General features: G+C 31.1%; 1 protein-coding gene across 2 annotated transcripts in view; it reads right to left on the bottom strand.

Annotated features, from left to right (window-relative positions):
• The window catches only part of LOC129913376 (serine-rich adhesin for platelets), a 91,318-nt gene that overhangs the window by 29,791 nt on the left and 38,236 nt on the right, over positions 1–23,291 (bottom strand). For both annotated transcript variants that reach the window (XM_055992002.1, XM_055992004.1), the window contains exon 2: positions 20,242–20,627. In XM_055992002.1, the coding sequence (XP_055847977.1) occupies positions 20,242–20,397 (156 nt within the window). In that variant the 5' untranslated portion in view covers positions 20,398–20,627. The remainder of the gene's footprint in view (positions 1–20,241; positions 20,628–23,291) is intronic.

The following is a 23,291-nucleotide window of genomic DNA, read 5'->3' as shown; positions in this document are numbered from 1 at the left end:
TAAAATTTAGAAACTGTTGAGAATAGGGATAAAAAAGAAATTGGCATTCAAAAAACACTCATGAAACTGGCAAAAAGTTTGCTTTTGGATAAAAAGTTTTGGGAAGGGTGTTTTTTTGCGGACAAGAGGAAGGGGGTGAAAGTAAAAAATTGTTCGTACCAAAATTTTAGTGAGAGAAGAGCTGTCGAATACCTCACAAATTACCTGAAAACAAAGTTGAAAATACAAGGAGATGTCCAAATTAGAACAACTTTTCGCCCGTAACTTACAATATTATATGGGAAAGGTCAAATTCAATTTTTCCGGATGGAATCTTGTTCACGTGAAACTCACAATAGGGCTGATATGTGATGAGTTGTTTGACCAAATGATAACTTAATAGTACAGGTAAAATAGTACATAAAATCAAGAAATAAAAAAAAAATTGTTCCACTCATGAAACTTGGCAAAAAGTTTGCTTTTGGGATAAGAACCAAGTACAAAAAAAATCTATACAAAAAAGTTGGGTTGGGGAAGGGTGTTTTTTCGCGGACAAGAGGGAGGGCCTGAAGGTCAAAAATATACTGAAAAAAAATTGTTTGTCGAATATCATCATATGACACATGTTTTCAAGGTATTTTTTGATGCTGAATCCAATGACATAAAAATAAAGTCAATAGGATTGCTCTAAGAAAAGTTATTGCCGATTAAAAACAAGGGTGCTTGTTTTTTGACTTTAACAAGTAAAATATAACCGAAACCCATGTGAAAAACACGCTACACAAATAAAATTCGGGATGAAGGTTTTAGATAAAGCAGGGACAAAGGATTCATAAAGTTCTTAAAATTATTTTTGGTGAAAGGGTGTTTTTTTGATAGGTTAAGTAATGTGTGAGGAAGGTATCATAACAGCTGACTTAAATTTTATTAATTTTTAAAACTTGGTGTAAATGTATTGGTTGGTATAAGAATTAAGAATCTATAAAGTGTACAAAATTATCTTGAGTGAAAGGGTGTTTTTTTTTAAGAAATGATGAAATTCGGGATTAGTACCACAAAAACTAGGAAAAAATTATTACACCAATGAAAATTGGTAAAAATTTTTCATTTATAACAGAAACCAAGAACAGTCTATACAAATATTTTAGGTTAAAGGGTGTTTTTTTGGGAAATAGGAAAAAATCCGCGATAAGTCCGATAAAATCAATGGCATAAAAGATACCCTCACGAAATTTATTGAAAATGTTGCCTTTCCTATGGGAATGACGATTAAAATAAGTCTATACATTTTCTTTATATAACAGGGTGTTTTTTTATTTAGGTGTAGAGAGAATGTGGGTATATTGGAAAAAGTTAGCAATAATAGTGGTACTCTATTGATTTGAGATTGAAAAGTGTTAATAAGAATTTCATCATTGACAGGGTGTTTTTTTGAGTGAAAAAAAAAATGATTTGCCACCCTGATGAAATTTGTTAAAAACGTTGAATTTGAGATAGAAAGCAAGAATAAAGAGTTTTCATAAAAAAAAATTTCGGTGAACGGGTGGGGCCGAAGGGGCCGTAAAATCTGTTGTAATTTGAACGTTTACACTTAAGTTCTTAGGCGTTTTACACGATTTATTGGCTTTTCTTTTTGCTATTTTAGAGCCGTGATTTTGAATAGTAAAAAGTTGGCTGCTTTTTTGTTTTCTCCATACTAACATATTATATTATGTTTCACTGTACAAATTATATGACTTTTCGTCAAGATACGCCCGATCAAAGGATTTAAAACGCCTAAAATTACCAAAGGCCCCGCTGTGCGTTTGTAAGGCTAAAACCAGAACTGATCAAATGACAAATAAGTAACAAAAAAAAAAAGCAGTTTAAATAAAGTTTTCTATCTTGTAACAAAAAAAAAAAAACATTTTTGCAACGAGAACCTCTTGGTCAATATCACTCGTTCGCAAAATTAAATTTTTATTCTCCTTCAAATAATTTTTTGATATTATGAAAGATTAGACTTTCCTGAATCTAAATCTGGTTTCAGAAAAATTCTATCAGGTACCATTTTTGTAAAAATGATTTTTGAAAAATGTGGGTAGTTTCTAAAATCACCCTTTTAGATTTATTTGAACTTGTATAAAATTAAAACTATTCTAGCATTGAGCTCAAATTTGGAGGACTTATTTCTTATAATATGACCTATCGATTGACACCAAAAAAGTCCTTTTACATTAATGTTTACTCATATTTTAAAATACTGATAGACAAAAAAAAGCAGAAATATCGAATTCCTTCACTTTCTAGTAAATCCTACAAGAACTAAAACACCTTAATTAAGTAAAATGTAAAATATCAACGCCCATTATATTTAAAAAGTCAAACATGTAAAGAAAACTATAATAAAATACATTAAACAAAATTTTTACGTGTTTTGTAATTTTATATACCTAATATTTTTCTATTTAGAAATATCTTATTTGTTATAAACCATTCGATAAACTGCATTGTAAAGCTTCAGATTTGTTACTAATAGAAACAAAAGTATACTTTTCTTATAGTTTTTGATGTGCTGAGTTGTTAGAATCCGAAGTCAAAAAAATTCTATCACGTCAGGATTTTGAGATATTTGCATTAAAGTATCACAAAATCTCAAAAAAACTACTATATCTCAAAAACCAGAGCTGACCGAAATTTTTTGAGCTCGGATTCAAAATCAGCACACTAAAGTCCATTAGAAAAGTATACATTTGTGGTAGGGAGAAATATATATTAATTTTTAGAGATCATTTTTCTTCTGGTAAGATATGCCAAACCTACTAAACTTACTCAAGTTAAGATATCTCGGAGAAGAAAAGAGATATTGAGAAGATTGAAACTGAATTTGAAAGAAAAAAATAAGTTCTTTCATAAACCGTAATAATATTAATTGAAAAAGATTACATTATGCCAAAATATTTCTTCCAAAATAGCAAAAAAATGGGATTTTCTGATTTTCTAACGGGAATATATAAAAAACGTGACGTGCTAGGATTCGGAATCAGCATACAAAAATCCTTTAGAAAAGTATAGTTTTATTTAAAGGAGGATTTCCAGTCTATTGAATAACTTCGAGATAACTCTGAACGATATTGACAATTCAAGGATATTGTTGAAAAGTTTCACTAAGATATTGAGAATACCTCATGTTTGTGCAAAATGCTCTTCCATATAGGTACTCACAAATTTTTGCCCAATAAATTCTTGTCCGAAGTTGGACTTTAATTTTCAAATCTTCCAATTCTTTTAGTCATTTCTTTCACGAAATCGTTTTAAAAAAAACGAATCTTGTATCAATCAGGACATTTATCTTATAATAATTTGCATCTTATCTTTTTTTTAGCAAATGGTCGCTTAAAAACAAATAACCCTTCATCACTTTCACCTAACCACGGGCAGCGATGACGGCACATTTGTGATCCTTGTCAAACCTATGTCGCTTTAAGAACTTACCGACAGAGCATTTGGTGTAGACTATGCGATGGCCATTCACATATCGCAAGTCGCAACCTTCTATATCTTAATGTTCATCTAAACCGCTTTAGATATTCTTCTCTAGCTGTTCCGACTTTGAAGAAGAAATTCTCAGACAAATCACAGACAGGCGCGCTTTTAGAATTCTTCTTCTTTCAATAGATACTATACATGCGCCAAAAGCCAAAAACAAAATAAAGAAAAAAAAACCCACAAATCTAATTCGAATTGGTATTTATTCGATTCCAGAGTGGACTCGCGGGTTCATTGAAGTCTATATAGATTTTGTTCGGTGAAGATCAAAGAGTTTTTTTTTTTTTTTTTTGAATGAAAACAAGTTTCATCGAATCAACTTTCTTTTTATTTTGTCTGTTTAATATTGTGTAGGTAGTGTGTCTTTGGTGGAATTGTATTTGATGATTTTAAACGATCCATACAAATCCTTGGACAATTCATCCAGCTTTTTTTTTTCAGCACAACTCAAGAAAAAAATACAAACCAAAAAAAACCTAGACACCAGAATAGGTATCGATAGCAATTTTTTTATTTTGTAGCTGTCACATGAAACATGAATCGAAATAAATGAAAATAGAAGATTTAAAAAGGTTGCCCTTGATTGTGCTCAATGCACACAAAGAATTTGTAGCTTCTTTTTATAGTTTCGATGATGATCAAAGGGCTTTTAGCCGAATGTATTACTAGGTTTCTCCATAACGACTCCAGCTCCATCTATACAATGACACATTTGACACTCGTTACAATAGTCAGCTGTCTCTCCCTCTTGCTCTTTGTCAATTTACAACGTTCTCCTCCCTAAAGGATGGAATGAACTTTTCAAACAGTCATCGCGCTATGGATTCGAAAAAAAAAGCCTCTGAAGCGCGATGGACCAATTGATTGATGGCTCATAAAATGTGTTTTTCTTTCGAATTGAAGGGCAACACAATGCCATATACATAGTTTTGCTAACAACAAGAACGGAAACAAAAAAACAACCAACAATCGTCCAAAGTCATGGTCTTTCCATTTAGAGTCTCAGCGAGATCTCCCTCTTAGCTAACACGACGACGACAACAACGAAGACGATGGACTTGGCAATGTTAAACCATCTGGAAAACGCGCTAGCATAGTCACAGCAGCAGCGCAGAGATGGCATAAAAAAGGTACAAGAAGACGGAGAGAAGTAATTGCACCATTGAATTTCAAATCTCCTTCCATTTATTTTTAAGCTTGGGCCACTCTCAAGAAAACGATATGGTCTTCACCACTTGTTGCGGTTACATATTCCAATATAAGACAAAAAAATAAGATAAAACGGTGCCATTTTGAAGAAGGGTTAGGGGAGAGTCGGAGATTGACTATTGGAATACAAAATGACTTTGAGACGTTGAGATCGTAGAGAGATGTAACAATGGACAGGACAGGCGGATAGACATAAATAGACAATTGACTTGGAGGATGATCATGATTATGATGATGATGATGATAATGATGATTGTTGTTTGGAAGTTGCAATGGTAAAATGTTAAGGCCGAGTTAACAGTGGGATTGTTTGAGGGTGAGAAACATTTTGACAACAGGGAACATTCGATTTAAGTTCAGCAGACTGACAGAAACTCGACAAAGATAAAAATTTCATTTTGAGTTTGCTCATAAATTTATATTAAATTTATATTTATATTTGAACGTAACCAAATTCAAATTCAATGAACACGACCACAAGATATTTTCTGAACATACCCTAATTTATCAAATGTCAGTTCTAGGTTGGTGAAATTGGATTTTTACTAGGTATATTTGCTAAAAAAGTTCGCTCAAGCGAACTTGGTATCATCTGATATTGTTTCATTTGAGTATAATATGGCTTGAAAACTTGTTGACTTTTCGAAACTAATGTTGAGCAGGCCTTTAATATATGACGTAAGAAACTGTACAAATTCAATAAATTTCTTGTTTCGTTAAATATTCGATAAGTTTTCCATAACTTTTCTTTTCAAATCAAGAGAGTGTGTCTTCGACGGCGATTGAAGTGCTTGACGATTCCAAAAGCTGGTTCTAAACAGAATATGTGAATGAGTTTAACACCATTTTGAAGCACATACAAATTGCTAATGTGTTAAAGAACATTAGATTTTGGGTTATACTTTTTACCGAAGAATTCAGAGTCTTAACTGTGAACTGAATTCAACAACGCACATTTGACCAAAAAAAGGTGATCAAAAGTATTTCTTGGTTTTGTTTAAATGAAATAGCCCAACAAAAATTATCCCTTCTATAAGGCTTTACAGGAGCTACATTACAACCTGTAAAGCTTTATAGAAGCAAATTTGTTAGTCGGGAGGTTCTTGTGTAATTAATAAATACAAAATAACTTAGGTACCATATTTTACAATTTTTACAATTTGTATTAACAAATAAGATACTTCAATATAAAAAAAGTTACACATACGCCACAGTGACCCGCAGTCTAGGGGTAATATCTAGTTGTAAGTGTGAAAAATCATTTTTAGAATAGATGAATACAGGTAATGAACGAAGGAATAGTCAAAATTTTGATTTTTTACAAAATGGCTGCTTTCCAATGAAAAAAAAAATCGTTTTTTACCAAGAAAATTTAAACTTTAAAGTGGCTTACAAAATCGAATTATTGTCAGAAAAAAAATTATTCCTTCGTTCATTACCCGGCAAAAGTATCTAAGAAAAAAAAAAAAAATGTAAAAATTTCAAGCCGATCGATAAAGCAGTTTAGGAGAAATAATTAAAACAAAATTATAGCTGAATAAATAATTACACCAGTTCACCTTTGTTGACCATTCAATAAATGTTAAAATTTTAAATATGGGATGATAAGATTTCGGAGTCATTAAGCGTCGCAAGCGAAAATGGCTAAAGTATTTTTTACCAAATACTCATGCAGAAAACAAATCATAAAACAAAATGGCGGAAATTGGAGGAAATTTTTATTTTCCTACACTTTTAAGCGTGGTACATACTTGTGAGGCGAAGATATAAATCTTAAAATTAAGTTGATTTTAATAAAATAAATGAAATAAATGGTAACGGAGTTACGAATACCAGAGTTACGCGCGACAAAGATACGGGCGTCAAAGTTACGCAAAACCGAAGTTACGAAAAACCGAAGTTATGAAAGACCGAAGTTATGAAATACCGAAGTTACGAAAAACCGAAGTTGTGAAAAACCAGAGTTATGAACACCAAAGCTATGAAATGATGTTTTTGGGTGGGTAACCATTGAGATGAACGATATACGGGAGGAACGTACCAAAAAGCTAGAGCGTATAGGTTGAGTCAAGGCAAGAAAAAAATTGAATGGAACTGGGGTGTCTATTCCCCTCCGTTTAGCCAGGAGGGGGGATTTTCTAAAAAAAAAACTTAATTTAGAAAAAAATTATTAAAAATCAACGGTTACTACAATAATATCGTACTGTACTTTTTTGTAAAGCCAAAGACTTTTTCTTGTATCTTGTATTGAAATATACCTGTTTAATGGAACAGTTTTTGAAAAATTAATTTTCAAAAAAAAATTAGCTAGGGCTTTTTTGAAAAAACTAGTCTTGTTTTTTTTTTTTTAATTTATCGAAAACGACAAGACTTTTTTGGATCCAGTTTTCAGTTTACGTTCCTCCCGTATATCGTTTCTCTCAATGGTTACCAACCCAAAAACATCGTTTCATATTTAGATTTACGAGTAAATGAGATTTCTATACATTTTGAATGTGAACTACGTCGTCGTGAAGCAAAACTCTCCAATGTTTTTTTTCACCACGAAGATTCACAGGAACGTTCACGGTTGACAAAAAAAAAAAAAAAAAAATAATGAAGAATAAAGGCTGCCTCACACCAACAGGCGGTGACAGTTGACAAAAACGCCGCCTTTTTGCATTTGAAACTAGGAATTCGGAGAATTTTATTTTATTGTCGTTAGAATTCATCGAATTTTTTGAATTTTTTCATGACAATGATGCTTTTGGTTGGTGAATTTGTCAATACTTCCCAAGAGACCTCTGAGAAAAAGATTCGCAGTCACTCGTGAATTTTCCTGTTCGTGTGTGAATTTGCCTTATTCTTCTACTATCTTCCTCTTGTTCGTCAGTTTACCGGATTCATTCTTGAATAATATTCAAGAATGAATCCGGTAAACTGACGAAATTATTTCCTAGTTCGCATGTAGATTTTCCAGATTCATCTTGTGTTTCATTTATGGAAATACCACGTTTCGTCGTTTAAAATTCCAGGTTGATTCCGTGAGTTCTTCCATCATTGATTTTCTGAGATTCACCTTATCTTCATTTCCAGGAAATTTCAGACAAAATAAAGCAGGAATTTGAAAGCTAGATAAAGAAAAACCTTTAACTAAAGCGGTTCTTAAGGACCTTCTGATATAACAGAAAAGATTTCAGTTTTTAGTGGTAATCAAGAAAACTGAGATCTTTTGTAAACCTTGGTATTATAGTCTTAAGTCCCACTGTATTTCAAAACTTATTTTTCTACATCTTGATGCATTATTATGCTGCCACTAACAGCTTCTCAAAGTCAAGTTTAAGTTTGAAGAAAAACACAAACACAAAAAAAAAAACCGAAAAAAACTATAAAAACTTTGTAGCCCTCGAAGTCATTTGAAAGATGCAAAGAAGTGGAACTGAACGTCGTCGGTCTTCGGCGTAGTCTTCACCGTCTTCGGTCGGTTTGGGACTGCATATAATAGAAGATCTTTTTTAAAATTTATTCCTAGACAGATCGTTATACAAGAAGTATTTTGCATTTTTCAAGACCGTCCGTCGTCGTCGTCGTTTTTTGTCTATTTCATCCAACTGGAATTGAACATTTTCAGAGAGAAGAGAAGAAGATTGCACGATACCCATTGGCATTACAAGAAATAAAAAAAAAAAGAAAAAAAAAAGAAAATCTCAAGAAACGAACATCTCGCATGAAGGTGGCTATGGGGCTCTGGGAGGCTGTCTGTATTGCAGAAAAAAACTATTTTTAAATATATTACTTCTGTCACGATCTTCAGCAGAGTGTTGTTATTGTTGTTATTTTTAGTGGGGGGGTAAAGAGGAGAATCTTATATGGAAGCCTAAATAGGGTTTTGTTTAGTGTGTGCTGGATGCTGTGTGTGCGAAAAATGAAGATAACACAAAAGGGAAGTAAAGATCACAGTGGTTTTTCTTCCATATTCGCCCATAAGGGAGTCCTTAACCTCTTGGACTGATGATGCGCGGTGTGCAACACTGTAATCTTCTCCATACCAGGCCGATCGGCCATCAGCAGCTAGCTATTCCCAACTTGTTGTATATCCAAATGGGAAGATGCACCTTTAATCGGGATGCATTTTGTTAACGACATCGATTGTTGTTGCAATAAGTAGGCTCTGTGGAACTTCATCGACTGCTTCAATCTTCATCGCATAAGGATTATTGGCAGATGACGATGAAGAGACGATGGTGCTTCTGTGGTTCTGTTTTTGCTAGCTCTTTGGAAGATGATGATGATGATGACGATGATGGTTATGGTCATATGCGGTGTTACCACTTTTGTGATGGTGCTGTTTTGCTTCTGCTGCTACTTTTGCTGCAAAATGCTTGCTGCTGATGATCATCGTCGTCGGGCTGATAGAAGTATTGATGGTTTTGTGTTAGTGATTGTGGTCTAGAGAGGTTTTTGAGTTATCAAGATGGTGTCAGCACCTTGGCCTTGGAAGCTTTATTTTTGTTTGAGTTTTCGTTTTTTTGTCTATTTCGTCGTCGTCGCCTGGTGGGAACTCTTTTACCTATACTGTGCTACTGGTATTACTGCTGAAAAGATCTATATGCAAATTCCATAGCAGAGAGGAGTTCCAGAGTTCCTTTAGCTTGTCATAACCAAAAGAGTGTGTGAGGTTTTTTTTTGTTATTTTTTTTGTTCTCAAAAAACACACGAAAAGGGTGCTGGTTGCATCAGCAAGTTAAAACGATACATGGGATAAAGACGAAAAAGGTAAAAGGTTCCTTGGGATAGGTTAAGTCGTGGGAAAAGAGTGTTTTTATTTTTTTATTTTTGGCGTGTATCTCAAACTTATGTGCTATTTTGCGTTTTTTTTTTTTAAGGTGGGCTGGAGGAATCATGATGTGAATATTTCGTGAGAAGGTTTTTAGTTTTTTGCAAAAAAAAAAATAAATAATAATAAATAAAATAAAGGGCAATGAATGCGCGATAGCCATTATTTAGAATAAATTTTTAAGAATTTTCTAAAGATTAATCTCAAAAAAACGTTCTGAAATGTAAGAAAAATAAGCTTGAGCTTATCTTTTTGCATACGATCCAGTTTATCATTTACACGGAGAAAAATAAAGCCAGAAATATTTAATCATAATAGTAGGTATAGTAAAATGTACTTGAAATTAGTTAAATCTACAAGATATAAAGTTAAATATAACAGATGTAATGTTATCCCTGCGTTATTTTTTCTCTGTGTAGCCAGGTTGCATCAGGGTACATTTTCAGCTTACTAAACCATCAGATATGTCTTAATTCTCCTAAAATTCGGTTTAAACTTGACAAAGATTGTCATTAATTGATTACTCTGACCATAATTTCTGTCTTGCTTTGACTATTGTTTAATTTAATTGAAAATAGTTTGTAATAATGTTTTACATAGTTTACGAATTTGAGAAAGCTTTTTTTGGGGAGCGGGTCAAAATTCTGTCTTCAAAATTCTGCTTTTTTAACGGAAATTCTGCTTTTTTTCTATTTTGTCTTTCAACTGTCTGCTTTTTAAAATTCTTCTTTTCAAAATTCTGCCAGCATATTTTGGAACAAAAAAAAAAAAAAAAATCTGCTAAGCGCGCGCCTTTTAACATTTTCCAAGCCATTTTTTTATTTTTTGCAGAATTTTGTAAAACAGAATAAATTATGAAAAGATGAATTTTGTAATGCAGAATTTTGTAAAGCAGAATTTTGATACCGGCAACCAACCCAACCCCTATTTTTAACATTCTTAGAAGAACTGTTGCTTTTTCATTTTTGTATGCAGAAAAAGTGCAAACAAAGTTTTACTGAAGTAAAAATGTAGTTTTTGAAATATTTCATCATAGAAGTTGAAAAGATGTAATTTGGGAGAGAATTCAAATCATTTTGCATTTCAAAAGCTTTGTTAATTTTTACATCCAACCCTTCTCTCTTCAATCGGCTGGAATACGAATTTATCAATGAGTCATGAACATGAGTCCTTAAAAACAAGGAAACTCGGAATAGTAACATTTTTTTAAAGCTAAGCTGTGTTTTGAATGTTATTCTTTCAATATTCAATAATAATATACTCCTCTTCATTATGTAAAGTACTTTTTTATCATACAAAACCCGGAATCAAAATCACACCATAACTAAATGCAAAAAAAAAAAAAAAAACTTCAATCTTTTCTCACTTAAAGCCAACTTCAATCATTGTCAATTTTCTCTTTTGTAGGTATATCTTCCATTAACTTTGTCAGGAAATCATTATTTTTTCTTTCATATGCTCCTTAACTCCCACCATTTAACTCTCTATACGTTTTTTATTGGCTCCACACCCAATTCAATATAGACATGCTGAGAAATTCGATTACTTTAAGTCCCCATCAATCGTTTGTCAGCAACGATGGAGTGGAGAGAGGGAGCCACTCCACATTTAAATTATATTCCCATCATCGTTCCTCCATCAAACCAAAATAAGAAACAGAAAAAAAAAAATTAAACTAGGCCCATCAAGTTAAACCACAAAAAAAAAATTGATATAACTGACGGAGGCGACGACTACGAAGTTAACAAAAAAAAAACGAAAGACAATAACGATTTATTGAACAATCGTTTATGTCATCATCACGATCAATCGATTCTACCTTTTAGATAAAAAATAATAATAATAATAATCATTTCGATCATCATCAACATCATCATTACATTACCATTAGTTGAATTTTATTATATTGAATTTTGATGTGCGTTAGTTGCTTTTTGAGACTATTGCAAGTTGAACAAAAAAAAAAAAATCGAGAACAATCATGTCACGGTAGACATAAATCGATGTGGCACGGATGCAATAAAATCAATCAATTCAACTGCATTTATATTGACTCAATATCATGAGTAACGTTGCAACACTTTTCTAACTATTTATAAATAGAATTTTTTCTCATACAAATATTGCAAGAAAATAGTGTAAAATGTTCTTTTAGTGACTGAATATGATTAAAAAAAAAAATAAATAAATAAAATATAAAAACAAAAGAGCTGAGAAGCAAACTCTTTTTGTTTTTTTTCTATTAAACTCCTTTAATCATAGAAAAAGCAGATAATAGCAGAAAAAACTAATACAAATACTATTTTTAGTGGGTGATGATTATATAGAACAAAAGAGCTAATCAGAGAACTTGGGTTATTTGAAAAGTGTGCATTTCTTTTTATGAATTGAATGAAAATATCATTTACATTCAGTGGTTGTTGATAATAAATTGATGAGATATATTTCAATCAAATGTCACTTAAAGCAGAGGAAGTAAAACAAAATTGTTATTCTAAGCACATATTCACTATTGTCTGTTGAATATTTACAACTTATATACTTTGTAATCGCAGTTTGAAAGTGCATTTGGTGGATCTTTAACTTTCAAGTCTATGAATGTGAGTTATCTAAAGAAAAAAACTTTGTATCAGAGAATTTCTTATGCTCAAATATCACAAATTTACTAGATATTCTATACAAAATTTGACATTCATTTGATCATTCTGTGTTTTTTTTGCAATGAAAAAAAAAAAATGAAATCAACACCAATAACTTTTTTTTTAAATGTGCACATGAAGAGACACCGACTTAACTATGGCCTAACACCACGCATTAATTTAACACGCAACTTTAACTAAAAAAGAACTTTAAAAAAATACAATCCAGTGATCCAACAAAAACCACGAATAAAAAAAAAAAAAAACAGAACTATAACTGCGAAAGATCGCAACGCAAATAGACCCTTTTTTTTGCGCGATGAGCAAAAAGCTCCTCGTGTGCATGCTTAGCTGCGCTCGTGATTAAATTTAATTATAAATGTGTGTGTGTGTGTTCTTTTTTTGCTTGCGATGGATTATAATTACTAAACGGGTGACATGCTAGAATTCAGTTCATCATTCATTATTATGAGGAACAAGTAAAAGATACTATTCTATCCTTATATCTATACCTCTTATGTATACTAAGCAAGTGTTAGCAGCGAATGCTGAACTATTTTCAAACTATAAAATAATGTGACCATTGTTCTTTTTCACTGCTCCTGAAATAAAAACCCTAATACCTCAAAACAAATATCCCAAAAATTGTAAAATCGAAAAAAGTCAACGATTCGAAAAAAACTTAAGATGATGACAATTCAAAGAGATAAAGATTATTGAAAAGAAATGCCAAAATCCAGAAAACCCGATATTTTCAGAAAATAAAATTTGCAAAGAGCCAAAATTATGAAATTTCGAAAACTATGAAAACTCATTAACAAAGAACATAATCTCGTAAGCCCAAAATCAGGAAATAACTTAAGCTTTGTAGGCCACAAGGATCGAAAATCTGAGAGTTTAAAATCCGCTGAGATTCTAAAATGCAAAAAATAATTTCCATTATAAACTGGCAAAAAAATTTGTGTATCCAGAAATCGCAAAACCTCAAAAGAATAGAAATTCTGAAAACCAAAACTCTAAGAAGTCTTTAATCCCAAAGAGCAAAAAAAAAATCCAGAAAATCCGAAATCCCACATAAAGGGTTTTTGGTATTTTGGGTTTTCTGGACTTTTTTTTGCCCTCGGGGTCATGTGCCCTTGGTATTTAGGATTTCTTAGCGTTTTGATTTTCAGAATTTGTGGGTTTTAATATCCAAAAAAAGCCTAATATAATTCCTATAACTCGTTTTTGTTTCTCTTTGGGGGATATGAGTTTTCCAGAATTTCGGGTTTACGGAATTTTGTTTGTATTTTTTTTTTTGTTCTAGAGATTTTGACATAACTTTATTTCAAAATGAAGCCAAAACCAACAGAAAGTAAATCTTAGAAATTTGTTAAGGTGTATTTCCATTTTTGAGTAAAAACGCTGTGGGTTGATTTTGTTAAAAGCCCCTAAGCACTCAGGAAATTTGAAAAACCTTTAAGTCCTCACTTTTAACTTTATTCTTTTCCTTTTCAGTTGGTAACCCTAATATTCTTTGTAGGTTAGTGTCTGTTTATGATGCTGTCATTCATACCACCACCGACCGGCCGGCGGCTGTGGTAGAGTTGATTCAACAAACGTCCGCATCACCATCATCTCTTCCACATCACATCAACAGGTTGATGGCCTTGTGAGCGGCGGTAGTGTAAGCTATTTTTTTTCTTACTTTTTTTGCTTTGTTGTAATTTTATTTTTATTTATTTAAAGAAAATGATCTTCATGCGGTTTTAATTGTTTGTTCCTTTATTCTTTTTGTATTATTCGCGCTAAGATTCATCAGACTAAGATACGTGTCTGGATGTGAAACGTTAAAATCACGCCTGGCAGTCGGTCATTTAACACATTTTACTTATAGTTTTTTGTTGTTGTTGTTGTGCATTTGTTTGTGTTTGCTTTGTATAAATTTGTAATTATATATCCCACAGATAGTTGTTAGTATACTTAGAATGTCAGTGGCTTGGTTTATTCAACTAAAATAGTAAAAAAAAAAAAAAACAAGAGACATGACTCTTTTGGTTGCGGTTCTATAACCCTGTGCATTGGGTGCCTGTTATTATAGTTTTTTTTTTTGTTTACTTTGTTTTATAAATTTTTTTTATGGTATCTTAACTTCTGTATGAGGACTTTGAGAAATGTTCTCTAGATGAAACAAAAAAGAAGAAAAAAATAATATGACGTGTGAAGATCACTTAATAATGGCAAAGTGAACTTGAAAAGATGATTGAGGGTGGTCTGTTCTTATAGGGAAACACTTCAAAGTGATGAATTTAATTAAATAAAATTTTGATAACTTGATGTGGTCTTTTCGGTTTCTAGGCTTTGAAATGGTTCGGTCAAAATTCGAGAATCAATTTAAGTCTTTTCTTTCGTCTTTTTAATTTATTAGTAGATAATTTATTACAGGCCCAGAAAAAAAATTCGCCAGTATTTTTGAACGGACTTACCTATCTTTAATATCTTTATGTATTTTGACCCCTTAAAATCAATTAAAAAAAACCTTGTAACAGAATGTTTTTTGCTAGATAAAAATTGTACGTACAATTGCCATACCTAAAGCCTGCTTGAAACTCCTTTAGGAAGTTTTTTGAATCGATCCACAAAAGAAAAGAGTTCGTTTCTCAACTCTTTTGTTTAAATTTTAATCAGTAACTAAAAATCACATTTTAGTAGCAATATTTGTATCATTTCTTAAATTGTCTCTTCTGTGATACGATTGTTAGAACTTGAAATATGCACTCTAACATTGCAGGCTAGTACTGAAATCGTCGATGTATGATATCAAATAGAATCCAATAGAAATTTAAGGTATTAGTTTTCGTTGAGTTTTTTCTTTTATTGAATGAAATCAGTCAACACGGAAATGATTTTTTTTTTAAATCAAAAACATATAATTGACTCATTGTATTTAACACAAAAAAAAAAATCAAATCATTTATTCAGCATATAAACAAACCAAATTAGACCTTCATCATTTCAACTACGTAACTACAATAAACAATAGCTCCTTTAATGATTTGTTTTTGATTGATGTTGACCTCGTTAGAAAAAGTGTTTCTCCCAAAAAATTGTTTAAGACCTCCCCCATTAAGTACCTACACAAAAAAACCCATCATGTCGGATCCCTTTGTTATAGTTTCGTATAGTTTCTTTGTCCTGTCCATCAAAAACAATACCAAAATTAGCATATTTTTTCAATAATAAATTAGTTTACATAGAATCACACTCCATATAGCTAAACACCTACATTTTTCACAACTCAATCGTATAATTATAAAAATTGACACCCCAACCATAATATAAAATGAAACCCTTCATCATCAACAAAATCCCATAAATAACCAAAAAAAGGAGAAGAAAAAAATAAAAAAATAACCCACAATTCGACCAAAAAAATAAACCATCTTGCAATAAAAATGATTCCTCGAATTTTGAAAAAGTTATATGATTTCATTCCCCAAAATTCACAAAGAGGTCCCAAAGGTAACCACAAACCATCAATTCACCCAGAAGAAAAGAAGCAGCAGCTGCTGCCTAAAGTTATATAAATCCCAAGAAGTCTTTCTTTCTTTCGGTCGCATGGCTATCATCTGTATTTCAAGACAGTCGATCTTATATGTTCTGCGCTACTCACTAGTCACTACTGATGATGTGTCGTTCGGATGGATATTCCATTTCAAAAGCCATCTCGAGGCCAAATCAATTTTGAGCAGCCGCCACGCCGACTGACGCATCATCATTTCAAAAAAAAAAAAACAAAAGAAGTAAAAGAAACTGAAACACAAAACTTTATCGCAGGGTGTGCCAGTTATAATTCACAGCCACTTCGTGTCCTGGTAGTAGTTTTTTTGTACTTGAACCGCGATCTGATATATTTTTTTTTATTTAAGCTTACGCATGTTAAGACTTAAAGTTGACTCTTGATATGCTTCTGATTTATGACAAAAAAAAAATCGCGTGTGGTTCTGAATCTGTCTTATATAATGAGAATGACACAATGAAAAAGTTCTTAATGTCTTTTCTTGATGATGCTGTCAGATTTTTGTGACACGAGTCTGAGACTTGACAATCTCTGATAAACTCAAATGGAAATACATAAAAAAAAGAACAAGAGATGAAAATGAATATTTATGAGTTCTTTTTACTAAATTAGGGATGTGCTCATTCAATAAAAAAAAAAAATACAACAACAAAAATTTTAGAGAACTTTTTAAATGTGGGAATAAAATGACATTCGAATAAATTTTCTTTTGTGATCCATCGCATTTTTGTCAAAAAAAAATCGTGAGATCAATAAAAAAAGAACATAGATTCTAATTCTTTTGAACAAAATGATCGCGATAAACTTAATTTTAAGACAAATTTTTTTTATATAAGTTAAAAGTTAGTTTATGTGAGTTATAAAAATGTCTACTTGATTTGTTATAAAATAGCTTAATAGGAGTTATATAAAAAGAAAAGAAACTTTTGTGATCTTTTAGCGACAATCTAAATAATGCCCACGCTTTTTTTCTAGAGTTTTATGTCAGTTTCGTGTCAAATTGATTAAATAGTTATTTGAATTTTTATTACAAAAAGAGTATGCCTAACTATGAATTTTGAATGTTTTTAAATACAAATAAACGTCGCAAAAGAGCGGGAAGTATTGAATAACGATTTCATAGAAACAAAATATGTATCTGGTAAAGAAATGCTTTTTTCAGCTCAATTAAAATTGAGCAATTCCATCGTTTCGGGTGCTTCATTTGCACACATGACTGGATATTATAAGGAAGACTGGAAGCTGAGAAAGTTTATGAAGGATCTGTAATCTAATTGAATCACTTAACAAAGTTAATTATTATAGTTTAATGAAAGAGATATTTATGAACATGAACCCGTTTCGGGTGCTATATTTTCAACATTTCTAATAGGGACTAAAAATTTAACATATATTATATGAAAGTACAGAACAAATAAAAAGAAAATCAAATTTATTTGTTTTTATATAAAAAGCAAGACAAATAAAAGAGTTTTGCGTTTCGGGTGTGACAATTTTGGATTGAACTATTTGAACTATTTGGACTTAACCTTTTGAAATATGTATTTGTTTTTGAAGTGATAACGCCTTATAAATCGATGAACCATGGCAGCCACCACAAAAAAGTGACGCCATTTTCTAACGTTCCATTCTCGAACTTTCGCAGTGCGACAAAAATTTCAATTAAAAATTAAAAATAAACTATTAGAGATACAAAAATCTTCTATAACTTATTTGAAAGATAATAACCTAAAGCTTAATTCAAATGAAAGATTTTTTAAAAATTCCGTCATTTAATAGGGTAAACAGGGGTAAAACGGAGAGTTGATTTTTTTGCTATATAGATAGATGATAATAACTGCATTTAAGAAAAAATTCTAAAAAATTTTGAAACTAAGCTATAACGTTTTGTTTGAACGTTGTACACGTGTTGGGGCTATGACAAAATGATGATTTTGGGTAGGGAACATTTTTTTTGACAATTCTAAAGGTGCCAGGTGAAAGAAGAGGAAAAACAAATTTGGCGTCTAATACGGATTTTTTCCAACACTCTGCGTTTCGAAATATGAATTTTTGAAAAACACCTTGTTTTTTAGGGATATTTTTGGGTAGTTTTTGATTTTTAGTGTTCAAATAATCTCAAACTTATAGGTTTTGGCCTTATGCATACATGTGCAAAAAATTGGAATCGTTTAGTGAGTTTTGACTGAATAACGGAAGAAACACGTTGACCGTTTTCAACCGATTTTCATTGTTTTTTATTTTTATCTTTTTTTCTTTAATAGATACAGGAATGAGGTATATGAAGTAATGATAGACCATGACCACGACTAAATGTGTGCAAAGTTTCAATCATTTTCGTAAACACAATTTTGAGATAACGGTAAAATAAAATTTTAGAATTCAACAGGTTATAACTTTTGACCAAGAGCAGATAGAAATTTTATTAAACTTTTATGAGCATCCTGATACAATTACCTTTCATTTGGTATATCAAACATAACGGTAGACTAACTACAAACTACACAAAGTTAAATCAAGAAACTTGCGAAAAACCTCAAAACACCAGTGGAGATCTGTAGTTGCCCACCGAACAGCCACCAGTGTGGGAAGTACCGTAATATAACTTCTCTTGTAGGCATCTTTGAAATGAGATTGATACGTCATATGAAATATGAAATAATAAGCTTTCACATTGTATAAATTTTTTTATAGGTTGTCAAACAAAAAAATTGATTCCATAGCGTGAGAACATAAAAATAAATGTTTTTTTTTTTTGCTTTTTTTTAATGAAATTTGATCGAGTTAAAAAAATTCTAGCTCTTTTTGTAGATGTCTCATAGACCTGATCGATATACATATATATTTTAAGCTAAGACAACAAGCTTTCAGATGGTATACATATAGGTTGTAAGGGAAAAAAATGGAATTTATGACGTGACAAGATAAAAATTCATGTTTTTTTGCTTTTTTTGATGAAAATGATTGTTTTCAATAAATTATTTTTATACTTTTTACGCATTGTAAAAATTTCAAAATGGTTTTATTCTTTTTTGTAAGCTTTTAAAATAAAAAAAAATTAATATAATGAGAAAATAAAAAAGGTATTTTTTTTTAGCTTTTTCTTGTAAATTATGATTGTTTGAAAAAAGTAAACGCTTCAATTGGCTCATTTTAAACAAAAGCACACAACCTGTTTTCTGACGACGTTATTACGTAAAATCATCGTCCTAAAACCGGCTTTACAGACAACCTCTTTTATGATTTTATCTTTTATGTTTTATAGGTCTTAAAGATTTTGGGGTTTTGTCGATAACGCTTTTTGGAATCAAGTTTCCATGAACATACGATTTGTCTGCTTTGTGTGTTGACGAACTAGACAGACGAGATTCGCGCCAAGTCGGTAAGAGTCGTAGATGACTGCTGCTTTAGGCGATATGGATACAATTCAGCGTGTTCGCATATATCAATAATATTTCAGCAATATATCGAATAACATACGGGTACCGTTTCGAAATACTTGCTCACTTGGTTCTCTAGAGGATAAATTAGGCTTTGGACTCTGAGCTCATTCAACATGAAAAGCTTGTCACCACAAACAAAAAAAAAAAAAAAAATAGATGTCAGTTAACTTGTCTTGTCGTATCCCATCCTGGGCTACAAACTTACTTAAAAGTGACATTTGAACCTTTCGCATGTTATTTTGATAGTTGCTACAAGATGGTAACAACTTGCGTTAGCTATAAGACTATTTCGCAAATTGTTTCTATTACGAAAAATATTAAGGAATAGTGACTTTTCAAAAATCAACATAAATCCTATTGTTTCATACACAAAATATCTTATGACATTTGTGCTACAAATTAATTCGATCCCATAAAAAGCTACTAAAATTATTGACCTTTTATTAACCTTTCCTCACTTTAAGACCTTTTCGTCAATCCCATTTTATTAGGAATTATAAAACAAAACAACAAAAGCCATTGACAGCCAATAAACTATTATTTTTTAAGGATATAGAATAGGTATATATATATATTTTTCTTCTACACAATTAACAATACATTTCAAAATGTCACCAATTAAATCGAAAAACCAAAATAAAAAAAAAAAAAAAACCAAGGAACAATTTATAATATACAAAATGGTCAGTCCAGAAGCTTAAACTGCTGTTGGCACTAAACCAGTAGCTAGAATCTGTAACAACCGCAGAGCTCTTTTCAAATAAAAACAAAATATATATAACCTTCATCAATATTTCATCTTCCTTCGGTCATTTATCATTTGTTTGCTTTATTATAAAAAGAACCTTTTACTATGACTCTAGCCTAGTCCAAAAACTAACCAAACAACCCTGCTACCAACTGCTACCAATTCTTGTGTTGTAAAAATAACAATAAACCATAAATTATTATCAAAGTCTCCACAACAACCCCCTATTCTCGTCCAATTGCATAGTATAGATTCATTCTGTCTGATATAAATATTTTTTTTATTTTTGTTGGAATTTATTTTTTGTTTTTTCCACTTACCTTGCCGTAACTATTAAGTGATCCATTTATCCATCGATCAGCTTCCAAGCGGCCAGTTAGAAGGGCTCCCGTATTTGGATCGAGACGTTGCCATTCTCTTACTTCGCGTTGAAATGGTGTACTACCATTATTACTCCCTGGTATTGCAACTTCCATGTTTTTTTTTATTTATTTTTGTTCTTTAAGTTTTAAAATTTGAGTGATTTTTGTAGGAATTGAGTGAGTTTTTTTCTTCTTCAGTTACTGATTTGAGTGGTTTTTAAAAATATCAACAAATTGTTTGTATGGTTCATAACTTTTGAGTATTCTTCGATTCAAAAGACGAAGAAAAATCTAGTTTTTAAGTTGTATATAGTCTAGATATACTTTCCAAACACGCGCACCACCTGCAATGAAGAAAAAGAAGACATGAAAAAGAAGAAAAAAATTAATTAAATCGGAAAATTGATGAATTATTGATGATGATATAATGAATTGATTATTGGGTTTCTTGGTTTATTTTTTGTGTAGAAAAGAAGTCAAGTTTGCTAAAAAAGAAGACTTCAAGACGGTCTTTCATGTGATCAACTAAGACTACGATAAAAAGAAGAAGACACGATAAATAGCAGTTTGGTAAAGATTTAATTAGAATATATTGGCACAAGCTGGGTAATAATTATTCTTCGGATGGCATCTCTCTAAGACTAGTAATTAATCTTGGTATAGAAAAAGAGACGGTATCTGGCTGGTGTACAACAGTCAGTTGAAGACAAGTAGTAAAATGCCTTGAGCGAGTTTTAAGAAAGTCTCTAATAGTATAAAGGCCATAATTACACCAAACTTTGTAGATATATCAAGAATAAAGGCAGAAAGAAGAGTCAGGGTAGTAGAATAGGCTGCTACGAGTGTGTATAAATAATGTGGTGTGTGGTATCTAGGAAATATGTGCACTCGATGATGGTGCTCTCATTTTTATTTTCTTCTTCTTAACTTTTGTGGTTAAGTTGGTTTTCTATTACATTTTTTTATTTTTTCTATTTGATTTTCTTGTAATTTTTGTAGGCCGTCATGCGTGAGCTTGATCTTCTATACTTGGGGCTAAACAACTATCGTCTCCTTTGGAATGCGGAAAACATTTTCTGTATAGGAGCGAGTGCGTTAAAATATGTGTTTTTGTTTTCTTTTTCCAAAGAACATTTACACGACATGTTTATAATCTAGTTTTTCATTTGATTTTGTTGCACTTGGAGGAATAAAACATTCCAAATGCAGTTTTTTTTTTCTTATTATTTTTTTAAAGTTATCTAAAATCAGTGAGCTTTGATTGATTTTTGTTTCTTTTGTCTTTTCAATCATTAAATATTCTCTATATCGAGGTGTCAATTTTTTTTTTTTATAAAATTCGATCAAGCATGAAAATTGATATGATATTTTGAAGTGACTTTGATTGATGTTGAACGTTTTGTTTTGGAGTTAAAGAATGCGGAACGAGTGTGATTTTTGAGTTTATTTTTCTTTTTTTACTACACCATAATAGTCAAGTAGGTCAGAGTTGTCACATATTATGATGAAGTTTTTTTTTTTTTTTTTTAATTTTTAGTTGTCAAGAGTTCTTGTTCACACTTCTTTAATTACAAATTATTTGATCTAAGTATACATAAAATATTGGATGAAGTGACCTAATTTTAAGATATGAAAGACAGTAGGCGTTTTTTTGTGAAATAATAAATTAGAGATTCATTGAGTTTGATGATTTTTTTTGATTTATGACTAGGTTTTATTGTTTTTTTTTTTTTTTTTAATCCATTGTTAGGGTGTCAATAGCTTGAAAGAGAAATTCAGAAGTTTATTTTGTATTACAATTATGACAGTTATCAATTATTGTTAGGCACAAAATTATTTTCGAGTTTGCATATCAACTCTTTTGTTTCATAGAGATTTTTTTATAGTTTTGAAGATATTCAAGTTTAATTGTAGGGATTTCAACCGAAAACCGAATTATATGTATTATGTTAATATATTTTAAATTTTTGTAAATGTAATAGGCAAGATGGTGAATTGAAATTGCCAGGCTTTATTGCATTTGTTTTAACAAACTTTTGTGAAAAGGTTTTACTTAAATTTCTGGAATTTTTTTTTTTTAATTTTCCAACTTTGTACCTAAAAGGATTTTGACATGAGAAAAGAAAAAAAACACGTAAATTCTGAAAAAAAGACGTTAACAACTTTATTTCCAACTACAGAGGGCCCTGTTCTGTAACTTTATCACTGGCGAAGCGTTTTTTAACGTCTCTAAAATCCATTTTCTCCCATATATAAAGCAAAATTTCTTTCAAATTTTGAATTTATGAATTAAGAAATTATGATTTTGAACGAAATTTTTTTTTATTTCGATGAGATAATATGGATTTTTAAGTCATTCTAATATTTTATCGCCAGTGATAAAAGTTACAGAACATGGGCATAGGCCAAATTCATTTTCAAAAACATTAGTACAATTTTGGAAGAAGTAATTCTCAGGTGAATAAGGTATTACTGCCACTAAAACCCGATTATTTCTGACGCTTAAATACAGATTAGTTACAGTCCGTCAAAATATTGAATACAATAATGATTATAAGTGATAAAATTCTATTGAATGAAGAAAATCTGAACCATTGTGGAATGCATCCTATCTAGCTACTATGAATCTTAATTATATTACAGAAAACTAATTTTTTTTATTCAATCATTTTGACATTTTCGTTTGAATTTCTCGCCAAACCAAATTATATACTTGTCACCCTTTAAAAAAAAAAATACAAATAAAATCAAAGATCAAACCGTGACAATTGCTTAATGACACTCCATTCTTATATTCACTCTGCCTACCACTTCTGTTTTCATCTCAATTAAACAACCAATTTCCATCACGAATATGTAAGACCGCCTCAATTGGTCATTGTTTCGATTTAAAAAAAAAATACCAATCTCACAATCTGTCTTGTATCAGAAAACAAAAACAAATAAAAAAAATAAGAAAAAAAAAACCGCCATCCACGTGATTCGAAATCGCCATCAAACTAGCCGTC

This window comes from Episyrphus balteatus, chromosome 3 (genome assembly GCF_945859705.1).
Source record: "Episyrphus balteatus chromosome 3, idEpiBalt1.1, whole genome shotgun sequence".
Lineage (NCBI taxonomy): Eukaryota > Metazoa > Arthropoda > Insecta > Diptera > Syrphidae > Episyrphus > Episyrphus balteatus.
Note: the sequence above shows the minus strand (reverse complement) of the source record. Positions and strands in the feature narration are given on the sequence as shown.